General features: G+C 45.1%; 1 protein-coding gene across 1 annotated transcript; it reads left to right on the plus strand.

Annotated features, from left to right (window-relative positions):
* Nucleotides 1–4,144: 4,144 nt before the first annotated feature.
* On the plus strand, nt 4,145–19,312 carry CD2 (CD2 molecule). The gene is made up of 5 exons (XM_050748234.1): nt 4,145–4,313; nt 4,452–4,772; nt 10,460–10,690; nt 14,547–14,669; nt 18,546–19,312. The coding sequence occupies exons 1-5, from the start codon at nt 4,253–4,255 to the stop codon at nt 18,863–18,865; spliced, it is 1,056 nt and encodes a 351-aa protein (XP_050604191.1). The 5' UTR covers nt 4,145–4,252; the 3' UTR covers nt 18,866–19,312.
* Nucleotides 19,313–19,779: the final 467 nt, after the last annotated feature.

Raw genomic sequence — 19,779 nt, forward strand, 5'->3', positions numbered from 1 at the left:
TCATGATTTACTTAACCAATTTCCTTCTCTTAGACATTTAAATTGTTTCCAATTTTGGCTTTAAAATACTGCAGTGTATAAATTTATAGCCAAGTCTAGTACATAGCCTTCATTATTTCCTTATGATAAAATCATCCTTGTGGACTTGTTAGAAATCCACATATTTTTGATACTTCTAATTCACACTGACAAATTGCCCACCAGAAACTATACCTATTTGCAATTCTCCTATATACGAGAACGCTATATCCAAGAACGCCCACTTTCACCATCATCAACACTATGTTTTCATTTTTCAAATGAAGATGAAAAATGCATCCATGTTAAAACTGACATTCCTTTATTCATAAATAGAAACAAAATTCTTCTTTTGTGGATTGCTCCTTTTATGACTTTGACCTATTTTAATATTAAGGTGTCTATCTTTTCTATGTTTACAAGAAAAATTTAATATTAAAAATTTAATGTTTACCAGGCACGGTGGCCCACACCTGTCATCCCAACACTTTGGGAGGCCAAGGTGGGAGGATCACTTGAGCCCAGGAGTTCAAGATCAGCCTGGGCAACATAGTGAGACCCCAGTCTCTACAAAAAATAAAAAAAAAATAGCCAGGCATGGTGCCACATGTCTGTATTCCCAGCTACTCAGGAGGCTGAGGCAGGAAGATCACTTGAGCTCAGGAGGTCAAGGCTGCAGTATATTGTGATCATGCCACTGCACTCCTTCCTGAAACAGAGCAAAACCCTGTCTCTAAAGTTAATTTAAAAAAATTGTTATGCCTTTGTCATGTATCTTGCAAGTAATTTGCTCCTTTTAGTGCATTCTTTTAATTTTTTTATGGAAAAATACAAAGTTTTCACATTTTACAGAGTCAGATCTACCAATCTCTTTCTTTTTCATGGTTTCTGCCCTTGAAGCCATGCTCATCACTCAGAGTAGAATTAGTTTTAGAGGAGCAAAATCAATGTTTCAAATAGAAGAGCAGAAAGCTGCTCTTCACATGCTCCATGAGGAAAGTGAGAGGAAGAGAGGGCAAGCGCACTCAAAAGCTGAGACGGGGGAGAGGATGGCCAGCGCCACCTTCTCTCCACCAGGCCTTGACAGACTGGAGTTGGACAGCGGCTGGTGGGTCAGCCACTCACAAGCAGGGAAGCTCTGTGCTGCTCCTCTGGGTTGGCAGATACTTTTGAAAAAATATGTGTGCCCTAAGCATCCTTTCTTAAAAAGACATTTTTTATTACAAAAAAAGTGTTTACTTCCAAAATTTTAAACTTCACAGAAATTAATAAAATGTGAAAGAAAAATAAAATGCCAGGACCCCAATTCATTATGCCAAAAGGAAAAAATAAACTGAAAGTTGAGTCACGCAAGAAACTGCCTTCCCTTGAGTTCCTAAGCAGACAACTACAGACAAAAAGCTGCTGTCTCCAGGGGTAGCTACTCTATGTTCACCTTATCTTATGAAAGTGCCAATTTACTGAGCATGAGAAGAATACACAATTGACCATTCCCCTACCTGCTTCTTTTCTCTTGCAACATATGGATTCAGTAATGTGACCGTGTCCTCCCTCCTTCCCCTCTGACCGGCTTTTCCCCTTTAAATACTGAAGCCTTCAAAACCATGTTGAGAAAAAGGCACAAACCACAGATTGTTCCTGTGGTTCTGTGTTCCTTTTTGTCCTTAATGTTGATGAAATAAACTTCTAAATTGATTGAGACCTATCTCAAGTATTTTTTGGTTTACAAAGGTAAGAAGTGAAGATTTCATTTCGGTTCTCTCGCAGTCTAATACCTGAAAGACAAGCACTGTAAAAAAATTCACCATCAGCCCTTTCAGGCTTTTTTCTCACACATACCTTAAGAACAACAGAGTATGATACAGTATACTGGTATACCCGTAGCATAGTATAAATACAGTATCATATATAAAAAGGACTAATCCTATAGATATTGTTTTGCAATTTACTCTTTTCATGTGATTTTCCAAAAGCATCTTTCCATGTCTTACTTTTAGGCCTATGTTATACTATTTTGATGCTTATGCAATATTTCATAATATGAATATACTATAATTTTACTGGTTTGCAATTTTTTATTACAAAAATGATACAACAAACGTCCTTGAACAGCATTTTAAAACATCCGTGCTTTCATATGTGTGGGATAGATGTCTGAAGTTAAAATCACTCGGTGAAAAAAAGACAAATTTTAAAGTTTGGTGGAAATGAAATTCCTTTCCCCAGAAGGTGTTGATTTATATTCCCTCTGATGTTGTATGAAGGTTCATTTCTCCACACATTCATGTTAATAATGTAAATTATCATTTTTCCTAATTTTGCCAATCTGATGGTGAAAAATGGTATTTTATAGCTAAGATATATGCATATAATTTTGGTGACATTGGACTCCTCTTGCGGGTTTGATATTTCTTCTGTGAACTACTTCTTCTGTAAGCTGATCATTTATATCCTTTGCCCATTTTAAAAACTATTTTGTATTGATTGATAAGAATTATTTCTATGTTTTGAATATTAATAATTTTATACATATCGCAAGTATTTTGTCATGCCTTTTCATTTTGTTCCTTATTTCTTCATCTGCACATAAATCTTACTTCTTTACATCATCAATTGTATTCATCCTTTCCTTCTTACTTTGGATTATGTGTTATATGTAGATAGGCCTTCCATACTCAAGCTATAAGAATATCTTTCTGTATTGTCCTTTTAGCATTTTAATTAATTAATTATTTTATTTTATTTTATTTTTTTTTGAGACAGAGTCTCACTCTGCCGCCCAGGCTGGAGTGCAGTGACACCATCCTGGCTCATTGCAACCTCTGCTTCCCAGGTTCAAGCACTTCGCCTGCCTCAGCCTCCTGAGTAGCTGGAATTACAGGCACACGTCACCATGCCTGGCTAATTTTTGTAGTTTTAGTAGAGATGGGGTTTCACCACGTTGGCCAGGTTGGTCTTGAACTCCTGACCTAAGGTGAGGAGGTCCGCCTCGGCCTCCCAGAGTGCTGGGATTATAGCTGTGAGCCGCCACGCCCGGCCTCCTTTTAGCATTATTGTAGTATTTTTGCATTTAAAATTTTAATTCAACTGTTGTGCATTATTGTGGAAGATGCTCATACAACCATGAGGTAAATATTTGGGCTTCCTTTTACCCAGTAATAGCAAACAACTGCTTTGACTTAATTTCATTTCCTTGGCAACTTTCTGACAGATAATATCCATATTTGTACTTAGAGTTGAAAAAGAAAACAAGCACCTCTTTTACAGTTTTTACTCACTGTGACCTAAAGAATTGTAACGCTGAAAATGTGCTTTGGAAGTCTGTCATGGTTATTCCTCTTTTTAGGCATCTTTTCAGGGCACATGCATCTCTGCATCATTGTCTCTTTCCTTGTGTCACAAATTTCTGTTCTCTTTTTCTCTCCCTCATTTCTTTTTTCTCCTAATCTCTCCTTTTTCTTAACCACCTATAATGTTAATCACTTTAAATGCTTTTGACTCCTTTGTTTTGGTGGTTTAATTGTATTTCATAGTCTCCATGCTTCTTTGTTTTGGAACAAGTTTCTATTTACCTAACTGTGAATTTCACTAGAGTTGTAAAATGTACCCCGAACATAGGATTTGGGGATTGCAAGCATTTACAGCTGATACTTAATTTCTTTCTTTTCATCACAAAAACCATTTTAGAACATGAAAAATATCTTTGGAGAAACAAAAAAATCAATTTCCTAATCATTTTATGGGCATACTTTTCAATATTTATAATCATATAGGATAAATATTTGCATTCTGCTAATGGCTTGGCTTGTGAACATTTACCTATATTTCTCTGTGGTCTTGTTAGGGACAGTATACCTAAGTGGATAAAAGGCTGGGAGGTTGAATTTGGCTTCTTGTTTACAAAAGACTGATCCTTAGTCATCTACTTAGCCTCTATGTTCCTTTTCTCTTTCACTGAGATGAGAAAATCCATCCATCCCAATTTTTTGTGAGGATTAAAATGCGGTAAGAAAACACACACTCATAAACACATCTGCTTTGGTAAAGGAGCACATCAGAAGGGCTGGCTTGTGCGCGCTCTCGCTCTCTGTGTATGTGTGCTGTGTTTTATGTTACTGTAAAAGATGTAAAGAGAGGCACGTGGTTAAGTTCTCGGGGTGTGGACTCCACCAGTCTCACTTCAGTTCCTTTTGCATGAAGAGCTCAGAATCAAAAGAGGAAACTAACTCCTAAGATGAGCCTTCCATGTAAAATTGTAACCAGCTTCCTTCTAATTTTCAACGTTTCTTCCAAAGGTAAGTTGGTGGATGGTTCTCCACTGTCACGGTTAGAAGCTTCTTCTTCGGAGACCCTGAAGTAAGCATAAGAGCCAAAGAAGTCCCAACCCAACTTTCCCTGGAGGTGACTCTCAGTAACTCTTTTGCTTTTTCTAGGTGCAGTCTCCAAAGAGATTAGGAATGCTTTGGAAACCTGGGGAGCGCTGGGTCAGGACATCGACTTGGACATTCCTAGTTTTCAAATGAGTGATGATATTGATGATATAAAATGGGAAAAAACTTCAGACAAGAAAAAGATTGCACAATTCAGAAAAGAGAAGGAGACTTTCGAGGAAAAAGATGCATATAAGCTATTTAAAAACGGAACTCTGAAAATTAAGCATCTGAAGATCCATGATCAGGATAGCTACAAGGTATCAATATACGATACAAAAGGAAAAAATGTGTTGGAAAAAACATTTGATTTGAAGATTCAAGGTAAGTGTTCATTCCCTTAATTGCTTTATTTCAGTGTGGGTGCTATTTGGCAAGTTGGAAAATAGCATTTATAATATTCCCCAACGCTGACCTCTGCCTCCAGGGGGGCTGTACAGGAAATCAGATGCATGTCTCCTGCGCCAGTGGAGACTGTGGTCCAATGATGGAATGGGATCCACACATTTGATAGACACATCTGAAGTCTACCTGCCTACAACTCTCTCTTCAGGTGGTTACAGGAATGTGAGGCTGGGTGAAGAACCTGGATTAAGGTGGCATTAATCAGGAGAGGGACACAGGTGGGCAGAGAGAAAAGGCAACTGTTCCAGGTTGCTGATGAATGGGCAAGTTAAGAGTGGGGCGGGAAAAGGCTGACTGGAGAGCAGCGGGCCTTTCATCGACAGAGCCCATTTCAAGCCAGGCTGCCCTGAAGGAGGAGTTATATGGCAGAAAAGGCCTGGAAACAACATATTTAAAGATGAACAGCCCTCGTTTTGGATCTGCTTGTCAGAGCGATTCAAGGTGATAGGTGATTTTTGCTAATATGTGTAGAAGATGCACAAGGTGTGGCTTTATTTATCTCTACCTGTACTGGGAGGGCAGGAGTGGATATTGAGGATGGGGTTAGGGAGACTAGTCAGAAAGCTGCTGCTGTGATCCAAGGGAAGTGAGGACCAATTAAATCAGATGTTTTTGCGTGCAGCCTGGGTATCATTAGGTTATAAAGCTCCCTGGGGGATTATAATGAGCAGCCAAAGTCAGTCACCACTGGCCGAGACCAAAGGGTGCCTGTAAAATGGGAAGAATGAGGTTAATAAAGGTCAGGCATACAGAAAGGTGGCTTGGGCAAGGGAGAGAAGGAAGAGAAAGTGGAATCGAAACGCCATTGAAGTTGAAAGCCCAGGGGATGCTGGGGAGGGAGTCATAAGAAGGAAAAAGAAGAAGCTGCGCTTGACTTGGGGAGGCAGACAGGAACCCCAGAATGAGCACAGGCCAGCCATTCAGTGAGCAAATAAGCATTTCTGTGCTTCACACAGAAAATGTCACCGGAAACAGGGTCCCCTCCTTCTTCCTTTCTGTCTCCAGCCCCGTCTTCAGCACCTGGGCCTACCAGCAATCCCAGATAGTGTCAGATTGCCCAGTCCAGCAATCCCAGACACTGTCAGCTCCCCTGCAGTGACAACTTTCCACACCCTAGTCCTGCAACCCTGAGTGGGAGCACCTTGTAGAAATGTAGTGGGGTTGAGCATGGTGCTCAAAAGGGCCCCTGATTATAGGCTCTGGAAACCACAGATCTCAGGACTCCAAACAGCACAAAATTTGAGTGTCCTGTTTTGAGTGTGAGCCCTACGCGGGAGACCATGCTGGTGTTTTCACATTTGGGTCACATTTAGCATTGCGGTGGAAATAATGGCTACCAGCTAGGAGTCAGGTGCTTGCTTACATGATCTTACTTAAAGCTCCCAACAATACTGAGACATAGCTGTTATTATCTCCTTGTTATATGTAAGAAAACAGAGACCTAGTCAGAAGCAGCTTGTCCAAGGTCTCATTGCTTGACAGGAGCAAAGTCAGGATTCAAACTCAGAGGTCTTTTTGGCAAGGATGATGGCCTTTTCTCTTTTTTTCCAAGCAGCTTCATTGAGATAATTCACCTAGCATTCAATTTGTCCATATACTAAAATGGCCTTTAGTATATTCAGAGTTTTGTAACCATCACCACAATCAACATTTTCATTGCCCCCAAAAGAAACCCTTCACCCTTTAGCCTAAAGACAGCGACTTGCTTTGTGTGTGTGCACGCCAATGTCATACAACATCTTGATTCAACTTGTAGTTGGGCACTATTACCAGACTTGAGGTCACCACGGCCTTGGGCAAATTCCCTATCTGCTCTGAGTCTGATTTTTGAATGACAACTTCAAGGGATATTCAATGAGACAATGTGTGTACAAGTGCCCTGCAGTGCCTAGGGCACAATACCTGTTTGCTCAGTGCTAATGCCCTCCCACATCTCTTTGTTTCTCCAAGCTTCTCTTTGTTGTTTTTTGTGTGTGTGTGTAAGATGGAGTCTTGCTCTGTTGCCCAGGCTGGAGTGCACCAGCATGATCTCTGCTCACTGCAGCCTCTGCCTCCCAGGTTCAAGTGATTCTCCTGCCTCATCCTCCCAAGTCGCTGGGATTACAGGCGTGTACTACCACGTCCAGCTAATTTTTGTATTTTTTTTTTTTTGCGGGGGGGGGGGGGGACGGAGTCTGGCTCAGTCGCCCAGGCTGGAGTGCAGTGGCGCGATCTTGGCTCACTTAAAGCTCCGCCTCCCGGGTTCACACCATTCTCCTGCCTCAGCCTCCCAAGTAGCTGGGACTACAGGCGCCACCACCACGCCCGGCTAGTTTTTTGCATTTTTAGTAGAGACGGGGTTTCACTGTGTTAGAGATGCCATGTTGGTCAGGCTGGTCTCAAACTCCTGACCTCAGAGGATCTGCTTGCATCAGCCTCCCAAAGTGCTGGCATTACAGGTGTGAACCACGGCACCCAGCCTCCAAACTTCTCAAACTCCAGTAGTTGTGCCTGCATTTCCTTCATGAGGGAGTTGCTGCTGCAGGCTGAAGAGGCAGTGGAGGGCTCCTTAGAAGCATATGCTGGTAGGGAAGGGGTTAATCCCAGCAACTCAGAACTAAGGAGTTCTCAACCATGGAAGGCCTTAGGTTGGATCGGTTCTAAGATGCTATCTTAGTGAATGTATACGGAGGTACCACTCCACAACTCCCGTCACTGCGTTGTTCATGTTAGCGAAATGCTAGAACAGTCAGCAGTCAGAAATTTATTAATCAATTAAATTAAGAATGCATCCTTTAAAAAGACGGAGATATGCATTTATTGATGTTCATTTAAAAAAGAATGTCATAATATAATTTCACAATAAAGGGAAAAAGGCAGACTATAAGATCACATAAACTAGTTTTAATTTTAAAAATATTACATATATATATAGAGAGAGAGAGAGGGGGGAGAGAGAGAGAGAGAGAGAGAGAGAGAGAGAGAGAGAGAGACAGGGTCTCACTCTGTCGTCCAGCCTGGAGTGCAGTGGCACAATCTTGGTTCACTGCAGCCTCTGCCTCCTGGGTTCAAGCAATTCTCATGCCTCAGCCTCCTGAGTAGTTCGGATTACAGGCGCGTACCAACACACCTGGCTAATCTTCGTATTTTTAGTAGAGATGGATTTCACCATGTTGGCTAGGGTACTCTTGAACTCCTGGCCTCAAGTGATCCGCCCACCTCAGCCTCCCAAAGTGCTGGATTACAGGCATGAGCCACCTCACCCAGCTGAAGTATTACATTATTTATATATGTACACATAAATAGAAAATATCTGATAAAGATATACATGAAAATATTATTCATTATTGACTTTGAGTGGTGGCATTGTGGGTAATTTTTAATCTGCTTTAAACTTTTAAAAATATTTTATCAACTTGTACAATAACTGAAGTTGAAAGCCCACGAATGCTGGGCAGGGAGTGATAAGAAGGGAAAAGAGGAAGCTGCACTTGGCTTGGGGAGGCAGACAGGAACCCCAGCATGAGCACAGGCCAGCCATTCAGTGAGCAAATAAGCATTTCTGTGCTTCACACAGAAAATGTCGCCAGAAGCAGGGTCCCCTCCTTCTTCCTCTCTGTCTCCAGCCCCGTCTTCAGCACCTGGGCCTACCAGCAATCCCAGACAGTGTCAGATTGCCCAGTCCAGCAATCCCAGACACTGTCAGCTCCCCTGCAGTGACAACTTTCCACACCCTAGTCCTGCAACCCTGAGTGGGAGCACCTTGTAGAAATGTAGCGGGGTTGAGCATGGCGCTCAAAAGGGCCCCTGATTATGGGCTCTGGAAACCACAGATCTCAGGACTCCAAACAGCACAAAATTTGAGTGTCCTGTTTTGAGTGTGAGCCCTACGCGGGAGACCATGCTGGTGTTTTCACATTTGGGTCACATTTAGCATTGCGGTGGAAATAGTGGCTACCAGCTAGGGGTCAGGTGCTTGCTTACATGATCTTACTTAAAGCTCCCAACAATACTGAGACATGGCTGTTATTATCTCCTTGTTATATGTAAGAAAACAGAGACCTAGTCAGAAGCAGCTTGTCCAAGGTCTCATTGCTTGACAGGAGCAAAGTCAGGATTCAAACTCAGAGGTCTTTTTGGCAAGGATGATGGCCTTTTCTTTTTTTTCCAAGCAGCTTCATTGAGATAATTCACCTAGCATTCAATTTGTCCATATACTAAAATGGCCTTTAGTATATTCAGTTTTGCAACCATCATCACAATCATGTTACTGTGTTACTGTTATAAGTAGAAAAAAAAAATCCATTCTGAAGAGACAGGCAAACTTCATGACCCAACCCCTAGACTATGTACTAACTGGTTGCTGAGTGTAGATACTTTCCATTTTCTTCCTTCTCAGTAACGCCGATAGCATCTTAGAACTGATCATCATGGGATGAGAAGAAAACTTTTAATTTAATTTCTGCATGCCTATATATATTGGGACATAAATGAAGTTTGACTGTCATGTTCCATGGGGAAGATATTGGTGTCTGGAAGTCAGAGTGGGAGGGAATCATTGAAAAATAAGCTAGTGGGTCTATATTATGAATGGAGAGAAACTGAGAGGGAAAAGTGGCAAGTCTGGGGGAAACAAAGCAAAGAATTAGGAAAAAAAAAAAAAAAAAAACCAGAGGAGGAGGAAAAAGAGAAGGTCACACAGCTAGGAAGTGATGGGGCTAGGATGTAGACCTGAGCCATCTAATGTCAAGCCCAGGCATTTTCCTTTTATGATGCAGTCTCTCTCTGGGAGAGGCAAGAAGTTTGTGATTATTGAATGCATGAACTACCACTAATAATGTCAGTGCCTAATGATCTGCCCAGGACTTTGCCACATGTTGCTCCTTTTGTGACAGGTGGGGCATGTTTTTCTGATCCTTTTCCGATGCTCTGAGGAGGGCCAGTGTAGACCCTGTGAGCAGCTGAGCAGCTCTGGGCTGGGAAAAGGCAGAACCAAGTCTCTGGTTCCCAGGCAGGTGCTCTTTTTCCCCAGAGCCTTGAGCTCCTTGGACACCCACGTGCTCACATGTACCCACCTGGCCCTCTGCTCCAGGAACTTGGTTGGGGCAGAAGTATCCGAGGTCCCCGTTCACATGTCAATGTGGCGATTCCTCCAGGATGGGGTTCCTGGCTGCTCTTAAAGCATTGCCCTTCTCAAACTCCCGAGGCACCCTTTTAGCCATATTCCTAAACCCTGACTGCCATGTTTTATTTAGATGGTGCCCTAAGGCCACTCACTGAACCTCTCAGAGCCTTGAACATTTTTTTCTGTAAATGGGAAGAAAAACATCAGCCTCTCTGTTAGGATTAAGTGGTATCATACATGTGAAAGCATTTTAAGGTATAAGACAGCATATAAACATTACATATGATACATTATTTAGTGGCAAAATGTATCTATGAATGTCATCAGAAATAATTTTTTTCTGAATGCTCTTTGTAAATAAAATCATTTCCAAAAGGTGCTAGAGGTCTTTGACATGGTTCCCTTGTCCCTAACTGACTCCATCCCCCACTGTATAAATAGATATGCTCATTAAAAATCAGAAAATTGCCTAAATTGAACTGGATCTTTATTTTCTTTTTAGAGAGGGTCTCAGAACCAAAGATCTCCTGGACTTGTATCAACACAACCCTGACCTGTGAAGTAATGAATGGAACTGACCCCGAATTAAACCTGTATCAAGATGGGAAACATCTAAAACTTTCTCAGAGGGTCATCACACACAAGTGGACCACCAGCCTGAGTGCGAAATTCAAGTGCACAGCAGGGAACAAAGTCAGCAAGGAATCCAGGATGGAGACTGTCAGCTGTCCAGGTGCGTGGCAGGCGTCACTTCACAAACACAGCTCTCCAGGCCCTCAGGAGGTAGAGGCACGCTGCTCCAGGTCACAGGTGCTCATGCTGGGAGGCAGCCCTGGCTCAGGATGAAGCGTGAAAACATATCTCTTCCTCCTGGAAACCTTCAAGGGAAGCCTCGGGGGGGGGGGATGGTGGTATTCTATGGTTACCCATCCTGGGAGTCCTCCCACTGAGCACAATTTGACCACAAGCAATTTTAAAGATCCTCTTCTAGGAGAAAGAATTGCAAAACTGAAGAGGGAGGAGCTGTAGAGAGTATCTCATGCAAAACCCCATTTTCCAGAGAGGGAAACTGACTTGCCCAAGGTCCCTTGGCTAGTTAGTGACATGATTCCAACTGCTCCCCTAAAGATCATCAGTGGTCAGCGCCTCCTATCAGGAATAAAGGTAGAAAGGTTGCAGAAACCCTGAGGGGCAGGGACATGGGGGAATGGAGCCCTTGAGGCCAAAGAGGACTGTGGACAGCAAGGCAACACTCCTGGCACACAGCAGGATGGCAAGGCTTGGGGACTAGCTCCAGAAAAATCTCAAAACTCCAAGACCATAATGGATCCCCAGTGTCCCAGCCTAACGTGACCTCCAGAAGTATTTCTGAGAGGCAGCCTGCTGTAGTGCCCAAGCTCTCGCCTGGGAGTAGAGGTCTGGACTTCTAGTTTGGGTCTGTCCAAATTTAGCCAGAGAATCTTGAAAGAGTTTCTTCCCCTCTCTAGGCTTCAGCTTCCTGGCCCACGAAGAAAATAAGCACCATGTTCACAGACTATTAGATGAGTAGGCTCTTGGATCCACTTCCAAGTTCATTCATGTGGGCCATTGGGCTGCCTCACAATATGGCAGCTAGCTTCCCTCAGAGCCCTCTAAGAAAGAGCAGGAATAAGTACCCAGGACAAAAGCCATGGTCTTTTTGTAACTTAATCTCAGGAGTGATATCCCAATCACTTCTGCTGTGTTCTATTCATTAGAAGCAAATTAATAAGTCTAGCCCACATTCAATCAAAGGGGATTGCATATAGGTGAGAATACCAGGAAGCAGGGGTCATTGAAGGCATCTGAGAATCTGCCAATCACCAACTTGACCAGCATCACTTCACCCCCGGTTTTCCCACCAGTCATTCTCCCACATTCCCCTATCACTAAGGCACAGTGAGTGAAGTTGCCTCTCCTTGACCTCACAACTTCTTTTTTTTTTTTTTTTTTTTTTTTAAAGACAGGATTTTGCTCTGTTGCTAAGGCTGGAGTGCGGTTGTATGATCATAGCTCACCGCAGCCTCGACCTTCCAGGCTCAAGCGATCCTCCCACCTCAGCCTCCCCAGTAGCTGAGACTACAGGAGGATGCCACCAAACCCAGCTAATTTTTAATTTTTTTGTAGAAATAAGGTCTCACTGTGTTGCCCAGGCTGGTCTCGAACTCCTGTGCTCACACAGTCCTCCCACCTCAGCCTCCCAAAGTGCTGGGATTACAGGCATGAGCCACTGCAGTGTCCTCGGGAGATCTTTGATTAGAGTTGTCAGATATAGCAAATAAAAATACAGTATAAGTATGTTTCAGATATTGCATGGAACATACTTAGGCTAGAAATTATTCATTGTTTATCTGAAATTCAAATTTAACTGGGTGTTTTGCATTATATCTGACAACCCTACTTTTCATGTTTATTTTAACTGGAACCCACAAGTGTAAAAATGTGTGTGTATCAGGGATGGAAGGAGGGAGAGAAGGAGGACTTGGGAGCAGCCAAGGTTTGAAGGCTGGAACACTTACGTCCCTTATTCTATGGTGCAGATCAGAAGCTGGTTGGGAGAAGGACCACTAGGGAGATGGGAAGAATACCTGGGGAGAGATTAGGGTGGAGGAGCTGCTCTTAAAGACCTGAAAAGGGATTTGGAAGTTTTATTCTGAAAGGCCAAGGCAGAGGGGAGCAATGATCAGAGTCTAAACATTTGGTTCAGATTAGGTGAGCGTTTACATACTTAAAACCAAAACACTAGATTCCGATGCGCAAAAATACTTTATCACATAAACTCATGGGCATATGATCTCCAAGAGAAACTGTAGGAAGATAGTATGCCTGGATTTAGGAACTGGGAGGGTATATGTTTGACTGACAGTGCCACCGCTGCTTCTGAAACATAATGGAACATTCCCCACCACGAGCACTACCAGGTGTCCCACGGCGCCACACTGGACAAATTGGAGAGCAGGCTAAGTAAAGCATTGCCTACATTCCTGCATGTGCCCAAGATAAAGTTGTGGCCACCCTACCTGACAACTCGGAGATGGAGCTGGTGGCTGCATGACTTAGCCATGTGCTCCCCAAAGCATTTCAGGCCTGCCCTGCCCCACCCCGGGTCAAATCTGAAAAGTTCTCAAGCTCAGCAGGAAGTGGCCTCTGGTATCTCCTGCCCCTCCTCCAAGCCAGTAGGGCCTAAAGGGCCCTGAATCCTTTACTGACCTAATTTCAATGGTTTAAGATTATGCCTGCTTCTCTGGTGGAGGCCTCTTCATCAGTAGAGCTTAGAGATGTTGTGTAACTGGCAGGCAAAGAATGGGTCAGAGAGAGACTTGAGGAAAGAAAGCCAAGATGAACAAACCACTGCAGTCTGATAATCTGTTAAACTTGGTTTCTGAGCCTCTGACCCTCTCCTTGGGCCCATCCTGGGGCTTCATGTAAAACAGTGTCTCCCTAGGATCTTTTTTGCCTGGAGGAGCATTTCTTTGTGATGCTGGGCCAAGTTCTAGTTTGTTCTTCAGATGACTCCATCCCCTGACCCCAGCCCCACTGCTGCTTCTCTAACTGCTATTGACTCACAAAGGGCAGACAGCCCTCCCGTTTCCCCTGTTTCTGGGAAACAGCTCCCAGAAACACCAGTGAGAGAACACTAGTAAGAGTGAGACCTCACATTTGTGTTGTTTTACAGTTTACAAAGCACTTTCATATCCATTATCTGATTGACTTCCAACAGCCACCTTATGATGTAGGTTTCATTATCTCCACTTTACAAAGAAGGAAACAGGCTCAGAGGGGTGAAGTAACTCTCCAAAGCTCACTACAGCTCTTGCCTAGAAAAGCCTAGACCAAACCCATTTCCCTTAACACCGAAGTCACTGTTTTCCTCATTGCATTACAGTGACTGAAGGTCCAGAAACTGAAGACTAAGTCTACTGCTGTTACTAACGCACTGTACGCCTGGTTTCTCTCGTGGCTCCAGGGAAACTCTGTGAGGGGGTGCTGGCCGTGAGGTCAGAGTGCTGGGCCGGACAAGTGAAATATTTACCCTGAGTGTTTGGAAACTGCCTGGTAGAGAGGGTGAGAAGGAATCATGGTGCGGGGGGCGGGGTAGCCAGAGACGAGAGCAGGATCAACAGCGCAGAAACACCGAGACAAGGGGTTGCTTATGGGAACTGCTCAGCAACAGATATTTTGTGGCTTCGGGCAACTCATCCTCCCTCTCGGGGCCTCATGTTTGAAACTAGAGGTTCCTTTAGAGTATCTCTAAGATCCTCGGATCTAAAAGTTTGTGATGCTGTCCATGACGGGGGCAGTGGGCAGGCAGGCCTTGGTGCATGAGCAGTCAGGCATTTCTAGTCCCTGAGAGCAGTTTCCCAAGGAGCCTGCAGATGGAGCTTCCCCAGGACCTTGGGTCCTCCCAGGGTTGACACCACTCACCACCCTTTGTGAGCCTGGGAGCTATGGGGTGAAAGGTCCCAACAAGCTCTCTTATCTGCTGGATGCAGGAGGCAGCGTCCTTGGCCAGAGTAACGGCCTCTCTGCCTGGACCCCTCCCGGCCAACCCACTTCTCTTCCTTTTGCAGAGAAAGGTCTGGACATCTATCTCATCATCGGCATTTGTGGAGGAGGCAGCCTCTTGATGGTCTTTGTGGCACTGCTCGTTTTCTACATCACCAAAAGGAAAAAACAGAGGAGTCAGAGAAATGGTAAGCTCCCCCTCTTTTGTCCCACTGCAGGCCCCAGCAAAATCCCCATGAAACAGCTCATGGGGATGACACCTTGAATCTGCAGAGAAAATAATGGAAATAGGTAGTTTCGGAATGTCAGGGTTGTAGCCAGCGGGTATAGCTTGTTTCATTTTGTGGTTAGCTTGATTTTTGAAAAACAAATTCTTAGTGGTGACAATGTGGGAGCTTTGAGACACTGAATCCAGTTGGCCTCATTGGAATCCACCACTGAGGCCTACTTGGTGACAGGCTAATGTGAACATCTTTTGAATGAGCCACACTTCTCTACCTAGGTAGAAAGGTTAGCTCCAAAACACCGTTTCTAGCAATAAATGTCCTGTCTATGGGTGACCGAAGACTGTGGACTTAGTCTTGGGTTCAGTCTAGGAGCTTGGTTCAGGACCAAGCTCCTAGAAACACAGGGAAAATCATTCAGGTCATCAGGTACTCACAGGAAAACAGCTAGCAGGGTGACTGTGCCCCCTTTGCCAATTCTCTGTTTGAGGGATGTGTTAGGGTTGAGAGTTTCTCCTCGGATCAGGCCTGTCCGACAACCTATCAGCAATGAAAAGGGGAGCTGGCTCAGGGAGCATCCAGGCCAGCCAAAGCAAAACACTTCAGAGAATGGCCAACCCAGGGTCACTGTCGGAGCACAGATGAGGGTGTCAGCCATTGGCGGGACTTGCAGCCAAGGGAACAGGCCCTGGGGTTCTCTGCAATTCACATTCACAGCAGGACTTGGTCTCTCCCTAGAACCTGCAGGCAGAGCCACACCAGCTGCTTCCAGTGCTGCCCAGGGAGGTGGTCCAGATTTCCCCAGGCAGCTGTGGCCTTGGGCCCTGTGCCCTCTGGATTTGGTTTCTTTACCTCAAACTTCTTCCTCTGTTCTCCCTCTGCCTCCCCGTTGGCTGCGGTCCCTCAGCCCCACGTCCCATCACGCCACTGCCCCCAGCCCAGGTTCCGAAACATCTTCCTGAACTTAGCCCCATTCTTCCCACCACCATTGTCCCACACTTTCCACCACAGTGCAGCTGAATCACTGGCAGGGCCCTTAGGCATGCCTGGCTTGCCCTCCTCTGTGCCCAGCTCTGGCTGTTCTCCATGCTCCCCTCCAGCAAAGACCCCTTCTCCATTGACTAATGGTCGAAGACCACATCTTCTTCCAAGGTGGACCTCACTTGTCACCCCAAGACAAGGTGATCTCTGCCATCGCCAGGCTGAGAAGACCAGCATGGTGGTTAGCTCATGCTGATAAAAAAAAAAGTCATTAGTCCCTGTGTTTTATATCTATTAGTGCATCCAGCTTTCAGAGTGATCTTAGGAGACAGATAACAACATAGTTGAGTAAACTAAAATTCAGTGAGGTTCAATTATTTGCCTTAAATCCTATGGCCAGTAGGTTGACTCAGGCCTCGGCTGAGGCAAGGAGCCCAGAATTTAGGGCACAGAATTTAAGGAGGCTGACCTGCCCTCGCACAACCTGAAAGTTGGTGCCTCTTTAAACTGCATGCCTGTCAGCCTCACTTGCCTCATCCCAGTCACGCCTTGGGTTGAGTAACCAGGAGATGCAAACAAGGGAGAAGGACAATGAGCATGGAGGAATTCCTGGGAGCACACGTTTAGGTGCCAGCTGCAGCTGCTGGGGTGGGCAGGCTGAGACCCACTGTCCTGCTTGAACCAGGCAGGGTGCACAGAGTCATAGCCAGCCTTGTCTGTCCAACCCTGCCTGCAGTCTCAGCCATGTGGTCACACCCCATTCCTCCTACCAGAACGCATGTGCCTCTGTCTATACTTTCCGGTGGCCCTGGGCTCTTCACAGAAATTGACTTTGCAATTTTCAGTTCTTGCTCGCCTCTTACTTGATTTTAGTCTTCCTGAGGACAATTTGTGTCTAAGTCACAATGACACTTAACACTTAGAAGATGAGGAATAAACATTAGAAGGACAAATGAACAAAGTGGTGGATGGGCCAGGTGTGGTGGCTCACACCTGTAATCTCAGCACTTTGGGAGGCCGAGGCAGGAGGATCATTTGAGCTCAGGAGTTTGGGACCAGCCTGGGCAATGTAGTGAGACCTTGTCTCTACTTTAAAAAATAAATTAAAAAATTAGGCGGGTGTGGTGATGTATGCCTGTAGTCCCAGCTAGTCAGGAGGCTGAGGTGGGTGAATCATTTCAGCCCAGGAAATTGAGAATACAGTGAGATGTGATCAACCACTGCACTCCAGTCTGGGCGACAGAGCAAGACACTGTCTCAAAAAAACAAAACAAACAAAAAACAAAAATGGTGGGTGAACAGAGTAGTAAACCAATGGCCGGTGCAAGCTTGCCACATAGGAGATGAAGAAGGACCACCCACTGCGCCATAATTCAGAACTGGGGTCAGGGCTTAGAGCCCTCTGCACAGTCTACTGGACATAACCTAAGCAACGACTGCAGGGCACGGAAGATGGCATAGAGGATGTGTTTTGCCCTTTCTGGAGGCCCTTTCCTCTTTGTGCTCAGAGCACACGAGCCACTTAGGTATCAAAATCACATTGTCTAACTTTGACTCTACGCTCAAAGCCACCTGATGCTCACATTTCCTGTAGTCAGAGGAGGCCATCTGTTTGAATCAACATCCGGAAGTTACAGGGTGATGCTTAGAGAGGGCTTGTGCTTCCCCAGCCACACATCTCCATAAAGATGTAAGAGGTAATTGTTTCGGCCGGGTGCGGTGGCTCACGCCTGTAATTCCCGCACTTTGGGAAGCCAAGGCGGGTGGATCACCTGAGGTCGGGAGTTCGAGACCAGCCTGACCAACATGGAGAAACCCTGTCTCTACTAAAAATACAATATTAGCTGGGCATGGTGGTACATGCCTGTAATCCCAGCTACTCAGGAGGCCAAAGCAGGAGAATTGCTTGAACCTGGGAGGTGGAGGTTGCAGTGAGCCAAGATTGTGCCATTGCACTCCAGCCTGGGCAACAAGAGTGAAACTTTGTCTCCAAAAAAAAAGAAAAGAAAAGAGGTAATTATTTCACCCCAGGGAAATCTTCTCTTCCTACCTCCCTCTGCTCCCTCTGGAGCTACTGTACTGAAATACCTAACTTACAGCCTGAAGGAGTCCAGAGGGGCCAGCAGGGTGCTCCAGGTCTCTAGCAGCTAGGCACCCTCACAGATTCCCTGTGATTTTAAGAGTACAGGAAAAACTACATTACGAGTAGTTGTGGGCATGCTTTCATGGACTGAAGTCACACAAAGAAGAAAATCCTGATGGATGAGGAGAGGAGGAATTCTTTCCCTCCTACGGCCAAGAGGATAGGTCATGAATTTCTGAGGAGTTAGTAAATTTCTAAGGACAAAAAGTCCCCTGCATATTCCAACCTCTTGCCAGTAGGTGGGTTGCATGACAGTAGAACTGGGGGAAAGGCAGATCTAACATAGAAATGCCTCAGAAGGAATGTAGTTACTAATATCCTCCATGACTCCTCATAACCCCTTCCCATGCGCTCTAACCACGAGGTTCTTGCTCTCAGGGAACAATCTCTAGGTCAGCACAGAGGTAGGGTTCCAGGTCTGAGTGCTCTCTCTGATCACAGGAGCATCAGGCACAAAGCCCTCCACTCGTGTGTCTTCTTCCTGTTGGTTCCTTGAGTTCTCTAGTCCTAGGCCCTCCCTCTACCTTATGGTGAGCACTTCTTTCTCTCCTACAAGCTTTAGAGTTCTCAGAGAGTAGGGTCAACTTCTTCTTCCTCATTGCATCCCCCAAAGCAGTACCTTTTATGTGCAAGTCGCCTTGCACATGAAAGGTACTCAATATTTACATCAATTTCACCTGGCCAAGATGAACTCTATTGAGGTTTTGTTGTTGCAGATGAGGAGCTGGAGATAAGAGCGCACAGAGTAGCTACTGAAGAAAGGGGCCGGAAGCCCCACCAAATTCCAGCATCAACCCCTCAGAATCCAGCAGCTTCCCAACATCCTCCTCCACCACCTGGTCATCGTTCCCAGGCACCTAGTCATCGTCCCCTGCCTCCTGGACACCGCGTTCAGCACCAGCCCCAGAAGAGGCCTCCTGCTCCGTCGGGCACACAAGTTCACCAGCAGAAAGGCCCGCCCCTCCCCAGACCTCGAGTTCAGCCAAAACCTCCCCAAGGGGCAGCAGAAAACTCATTGTCCCCCTCCTCTAATTAAAAAAGATAGAAACTATCTTTTCCAATTAAAAAGCACTGTGGATTTCTGCACTCCTGATGTGCACACCCATACTTCCATCAGGTGTTTTCTACATGCAGAACATTGTCACCTCCTGAGGCTGTGGGTCACAGCCACCTCTGCATCTTCGAACTCAGCCATGTGGTCAACACCTGGAGTCTTTGGTCTCCTCAGAGAGCTCCATCACACCAGTAAGGAGAAGCAATATAAGTGTGATTGTAAGAATTGTAGAGCACCGAGCACAGAAATCTTAGAGATCTCTTTTCCCCTCTCAGATCATGTGTAGATGCGATAAATCAAGTGATTGGTGTGCCTGGGTCTCTCTACAAGCAGCCTATCTGCTTAAGAGACTCTGGAGTTTCTTATGTGCGCTGGTGGACACTTGCTCACCATCCTGTGAGTAAAAGTGAAATAAAAGCTTTGACTAGATCCGAGTCTGCTCATTGTGTGAAGGACCCCAGTATCAAGGAGAGAAGGCTGCCGAATAAGAAAGAGCCTCGCTGGTGTGACAGCAGGATCAAATTCAGTCAACTCAATCCAGCTGAGACCTCCTTAGTTCTCACCAGAATGACCAGAACATTCTCCCCAGGTCTCAGCTGCAAAGCTGGGTCCAACAACCTATTTGTAGATTTCCATAACGAATTGAAGCCTCCATGCCCAAATGTTAACAGGAATCACCAGAAAACTTAACCTTTTGGGTCTTACTTCCTTGACTCTTCAGACACGGTCATAATGATCTGTACTGTCATCCTTGAAAACAGGGGAATCTATGGATACTGGAGGTGTCATGAACTCATCAGATGACATACAAAAGGATAGGCTAAGAGACAACTCAGTTGAATCAAATCTTAAGTGTCTTAAATGACTGTAATTAAAAGGTCAGACCCCATCCCCAG

Source organism: Macaca thibetana, chromosome 1, assembly GCF_024542745.1.
Source record: "Macaca thibetana thibetana isolate TM-01 chromosome 1, ASM2454274v1, whole genome shotgun sequence".
NCBI lineage: Eukaryota > Metazoa > Chordata > Mammalia > Primates > Cercopithecidae > Macaca > Macaca thibetana.